Raw genomic sequence first — 6,000 nt, 5'->3', positions numbered from 1 at the left:
TTTTGCTTTTGCTGTTTGGAATTTTGGCTCTTTCATGAAGAGTTCAGACTTATTAAGAAGCCTTCTATCTGATAAAGCCATGCTCACCTAAGATAACTTTGTTTCTTTAACAGAAAGATTTGAAAGAGACAGTGACAGAGAGAGACTTACACACACAGAGGGAGATCTAGAAGAGAGATCTTCCATCCACTGGTTCACTCCCCAAATGCCTGCAGTCTAGGGTGGCAAAGCCAAAGCCAGAAGCCAGGCACTCCATCCTGGCTTCCCACATCTGCACCAGGGACCCAAGTATTTGGACCAGCATCTTTTACCTCCCAGGTGCATTGGTATGAACCAGAAGCGGAATAGCCACAAATTAACTGGTGCACTGACATGGGATGCTGGCATCCTAAGTGGTAGCTTAACATGCACAGCTCCAGTGTCTGCCCAAAAGAATGTTTCTTATGATTTACTCAACAGAAACTGATTGGACTTACAACAGCAGTTGGATTGACATTTGACTGAACAACGAGGTGTATGTATGTTATAAGAGAGCTAGAACATAGCTAGTTCCCCTTCTTTTCAATTCTCACCACAGACTCCATTTTGTAGCTCAGCGTAGAAATTCTGTAGATTGTAGATAAGCCTAATGGGGTTGACATGTTACAAAACCATCTCAGGGACACAGAGCAGGGTGTAGAAGATTAAAAACTCATCTGGAAGAACAAACAGAAGTTAAGCAACATAAACTATGTGCTTTTTATTTTTAACGGACAAAACATGTATATATTTATGGATTCAATATTTTAAAATATCTGTTGTGGAATGGATAAATCAAAGTTACTGGCTAGAGAATAGTTTAGCATATTACTGAATTATAGTTGTATCCCTGGTTAAAAGTTTTTTTTTTTTTTTTTTGAAACAGTAGCATCTGTTTCAGTAGTACTGACAATTCCAGGTAGTTTTCTAGTAAGACACAGCACATTGCTTTATTCAGGGATGTGTACAGTCCAGCCATTTAGAGAAGGAAAAGGAAAGCTGGGAATAACTAAAGATACACATGTTGGGGGGAAAACACACGATGAACTGTTTTGCTTTTCAGTTAAATCCCCATCTGTATCCCACTCAGAAGCAACAGGGGGGACAGAAAGGCTAAAATGCTTTCTATCTGGCATTTATCTCTAGGTTTCTATTACCTATTTAAAACTGCTATGGAAAATACTCCCAGTCCACCACCAGAATACCTAAAAGGAACCACCAAGTACCAGGAAAGAAAAACGTATTAACAAAGGAGAGCTGGGAAGACGGCTTCAGAGGGCAGGTGGCAGGTGGGCGTCTCAATAGAAGCACACGGTGTGCAGGAAGGCCCTGCCGCTCTTCTCCTCGAACTCCTGCAGCAGCTCCTCGATCTCGTTCTCCATGTCCTCGGTGTGCTGAATGCACTGGCAGAGCTCACAGATGAGGAACGCTCCCAGGGTGGCCTCCTCGGGGTTGTCCTGGATGTCCACGTTGACCACGTGCACCGGCTGGCAGGTCTCCTGTTCTCTCGAGTTGAGATCTTCCACCACCTGGTCGTAGACCCTCTCTTCGCAGGTGAGGATCAGATCGAATAGATCTTTGCAGCTCTGGAACCTTTCTGGCCGGGGCTTGATTCTCCTGTTTCTGTCCAACATATGTAAAATGCCATTCTGTGTATAGAGTTCTTTGTCTTTCCGCAGAAGATCGTTGTACATCTGATCGTAAGTGGTTTTGAAATCGTAAACGTTTGGCTTGTCGGGTGCGGGTCCTGGAAGCTTCACGTGAGTTCCCGTTCCAAAGGACCGGACGTTGAAGCCCCGTTTGCTGAGGATGTTGTGCGCCTCCATGCTCCGGTTCTGGTTACTCGAGCACACCACTGCCACCCGCAGTGGCATGGCGCCGGCCCCAGCGCCAGCTGGGCTCCTATTCCGAGAATCCTACACGGCCGAAACGCTTCCGCGGGACCCGAACGGCAGCCCAGGGACCTGATGGCGGCCTCGCAGAAGCGGCGCTGACGTAGCGCGTACGGACGCACGGCGCTGGCGTCTGCGTGACGGCCCGGGGGCGGGCATTCCCGCCATTCCCGCCCCTCGGCGTCCTGGGTCCGCCCCTCGCTTCAGGCGCGCTCCCCGAATTGCTGACGGCAAGTACCTGCAGGGTGAGTGTGGGCGGAACAGGCTTTCCGCGGGCGGGATTTTTTTTCCCCCTTTTTGAAAAAAGTCAGTCATACATATAAAAATTTACTTCCCTTTTAAGTATTTTGCTCCCCCCCCAAGTGGCCATGTACCTTTGGATGATGTTCTTATTGAAATATACTGTGCGGAATGGTAAAACAGAAGCTTAAACATATTTGTTTTCTGTCGCTCTGCCTCAGATGGAAAACATGTTCTCGCACTATAACTTTGTGGGGAAAACACTTCAAATGTACCCTGTGTTATTAAGTGTAGGCACCAAAATGTTAATAGCTTTCCTGAATTTACTGCTAACTGAAAATTTGTGGTCTTTGTAGCTTTTGGTAAACACCAATCTGCTCTCTGCTTCTTTGGTGAGTTGGGCCTTTTGAGCTCTGTCAGATAAGTGAGATCATGCAGTACTTGTCTTTCTATGCCTGCCTAACTTCATTGAACAAAATGTCCTTGAGGTTAAGGTTTCTTCTGTGTGGTTCACTGCAAAAAATAAAGACATGGTGATTTTCCTCTGAGTATCCTTAAACATCATTGGAGTTCCATAGATTTTTCTTATTTTAAGTAGACATAGTAATTCTTTAAAAAAATATTTATCATCATTTTGTGATACAATTTCCTAGGCCCTGGGATTTCTCCCCCCTCCCCTTACTCTCCTGTCCTCAGCCACTGAGTTCCCCTATATTATTACTACAGTATAGTTCCCCATTCACAGTCATATGTCCATCACTGCGGGCATGGACAATGGCAGAGAGTCCAGCATCCTATTGTTAAGATATAGTAACCACTTTCATTGTAAGTCCATCTTTGTCTGGAAATAGAGATGTATACTGCATTGTATCCTCACATCTGAATATGATAGTCTCCATTACATAGTTACTATACATCCCCTTAAATGAAAAGCCACAAAACAAAATCAACAACAGGAAGAAAAAAAAGAAATTAACACCAGGAAGTTAAATAACATGCTACTGAGTGACTAGTGTATCTTTGAAGAAATGAAAAAGAAAATCAAGAACCTTCTTGAAGAAAATGTTGCTACTGTATGATCTATGAGACAGTGAAGAATTTAATCAGAAGAAAGTGTGTTGAAGAGATGAAACTAACAAAAAAAAAATCAAAATCCATGAGATAATACTTTCAACTGATCTTTGTTGTTGAGATATGTCTCCTGTCGGCAACAAATGGATGTTTTTTAATCCAATCCACTAAGCTATGAGGTTTGATTGATGGGTTTAAGGTGTTTACATTCAGGGTTAATATGAATGGGTGGTGATTTGGCCCTGTCATTTTAGCAATGGGTTGTTCATTGATTTAGTCTTCTGTTGTTATTTTACTGGAATGGTCTTAACATTGGCCTTTGGTTTTGCTGGGTGCTATTCCTCTTCTCTGTCAAGAGAACATCTGGAAGTATCATATGTAGGGCAGGTTTGGAAGAGGCATGTTCTTTTCACTTTTCTTTATTGTGGAAAAATCTTATTTCATTTTCAAAGACAAAGGAAAGCTTTGCTGGGTACGTTATTCTGATGTGACAATTTCTTTCTTTTAGAATCTGGATTATGTCACTCCATTCTCTTCTGGCCTGTAGAGTTTCCTGTGAGAGGTTTCTTATGAGTCTGATTGCCATTCCTTTATATGTCAGTTGCTTTTTTTCACGTGCACATTTAAGGATCTTTTCCTTATGTTCATTTGAAGAGAGCTTGATTATCATGTGTCTTAGTGAGGCTTACTTTTGGTCAACCCTGTTGGGAATTCTATACCCCTCTTGGATGTTGTTTCCCAATTTTTCTCTAGATTAGAAAAATTTTCCCTTATTACTTCATTAAATACATTTTAAAAAGATTTTCTTTTTATTGCAAAGTCAGATATACAGAGGGGAGGAGAGACAGAGAGGAAGATCTTCCGTCCATTGATTCACTCCTTAAGTGACCACAATGTCCAGTGCTGCGCTGATCCGAAGCCAGGAGCCAGGAACTTCCTCCAGGTTTTCTACATGGGTGCAGGGTCCCAAGGCTTTGGGCTGTCTTCTGCTGCTTTCCCAGGCCACAAACAGGGAGTTGGATGGAAATGGAGCTACCAGGATTAGAACTGATGTCCATATGGGATCCTGACTTGTGCAAGGCAAGGACTTTATCCCCTAGGCCACTGCGCAGGGCCCCAGGTCTGGGTTCTTTTTTTTTTTTTTTAAAGATGTATTTTTATTATTTTTTTATTGGAAAGGCGGATATACAGAGAGGAGAGAGAGAGAGGAAGATCTTCCGTCCGATGATTCACTCCCCAAGTGAGCGCAACGGGCCGATACTATGCAGGTCCGAAGCCAGGAGCCTCTTCCTGGTCTCACACACGGGTGCAGGGTCCCAAAGCTTTGGGCCGTCCTCGACTGCTTTCCCGGGCCACAGGCAGGGAGCTGGAAGGGAAGCGGGGCTGCCGGGATTAGAACCTGCGCCCATATGGGATCCCGGGCGTGCAAGGCGCCACCGTGCCGGGCCCAAGTCTGGGTTCTTACATTACACTTCCACCGTGGTCTCCATAGCCACAGCTCCAGGCTCACCACTCTCCACCTCCTTTAGTACTGTGCTGCAGCTGCACCATTGTCTGTACAACCTTTCTCCCACTTTTGGCTTGAGCAAATCCCAGGATTAGGGAGACACTAGGAGTCCTACATAGCCAGGTTGTTGTTGGTGCTCATCTTGCTGAAACCTGTGGGCCGTTAGGTCTGAGGGCCACACGAACCTATTTTGATCTGTATGATACCTGAGACAGTATTATTTTCCTGTGGGACTAGTGCAATACACTGAGCTCAGTGAGTTAGCTTCCAGCTCAATGCATGCACAGCTCACTTCAGTCTTAAACCTTTGTCACACTGTACAAAATGGCGCCTGATGTGGCACTACTTGAGTTCCTGATCTGCTTGCCATCAGGTCTTAGGGCTACCCAGATCTATTTTGGGTAGAACCTGTAGGATGCCACATTTTTGCAGTTCACTGAGTTAGAAATGAATTCACTCCCAAATTAGTGCATGCCTAGTACTGTCTCTTAACCTTTGTCTTCATACACAAAATGGTGCTCAATTCAGCTCTAGGGGGCAGACTGGGCTGAGAAATCTACCCTGTTCCTGAACCACCAGTCTAAGACCTGTGGCTCTGTCTCTGCTTCTGGTCAAATCAAACAGACTAGCAGAATGAGAAATTCTTTGTCTGGGTTCACCTCCTGAGCTCCTGGTGAACAACCCTTCCCATCTTGTTTATGTTCTTGTTGCTGGTGCAATTCAGCTCTCCTTGGCTGGATGCTGCTGGTTTATGGGTCATGCAACACTGCACTGTTGTGTCCACTCTTTCCCCCATCTGTCAGTCTCCAGGTGCCCCTCTGCTGTTGTTTTGTGCTCTCCTATTTCCTGGAATGTACCCTCTCTGCTTTACATTGTCGAATATTTCTTCATCTGTTTAAACGTGTCCTTACCCTAATCTGCCATCTTGATTCCTATAGTATACCCTACTTTTACATTTTAATTGTACAACACAGTTTTGTCAGCTATACATATTCTGTATTATAGCAATTCTCTACAATCCATTTATCTTGCACAGTGAAACTATTTTGATTTAACTGTTGCCTCTGCTTTTTTTTTTTTTTTTTTTTTTTGCATCAGTACCTGGAAATTGTAGCTCAACTTTCTGCTGCTTAATTTTGCTGCTTTGGATTCCTCAAATATATTAGATCATGCAGTGTTTATCCATATGAATTTGCAGATTGGCTTTTCTGTTTGTGTAAAGTGGGCCCAAGGTATTTTGATAGATTTCATTGAATTTCACCATGGTAGTGT

At 44.0% G+C, this 6,000-nt stretch overlaps 1 protein-coding gene across 1 annotated transcript; it reads right to left on the bottom strand.

Moving 5' to 3' along the window:
- Window positions 1–941: 941 nt before the first annotated feature.
- On the bottom strand, window positions 942–2,002 carry LOC121169027 (RNA polymerase II subunit A C-terminal domain phosphatase SSU72-like). The gene has a single exon (XM_040999453.1). The coding sequence runs from the start codon at window positions 1,890–1,892 to the stop codon at window positions 1,317–1,319; it is 576 nt and encodes a 191-aa protein (XP_040855387.1). The 5' UTR covers window positions 1,893–2,002; the 3' UTR covers window positions 942–1,316.
- Window positions 2,003–6,000: the final 3,998 nt, after the last annotated feature.

The sequence above is a fragment of the Ochotona curzoniae genome, unplaced genomic scaffold, assembly GCF_017591425.1.
Source record: "Ochotona curzoniae isolate NIBS_2020 unplaced genomic scaffold, NIBS_Ocur_1.0 scaffold_1852, whole genome shotgun sequence".
Lineage (NCBI taxonomy): Eukaryota > Metazoa > Chordata > Mammalia > Lagomorpha > Ochotonidae > Ochotona > Ochotona curzoniae.
Note: the sequence above shows the minus strand (reverse complement) of the source record. Positions and strands in the feature narration are given on the sequence as shown.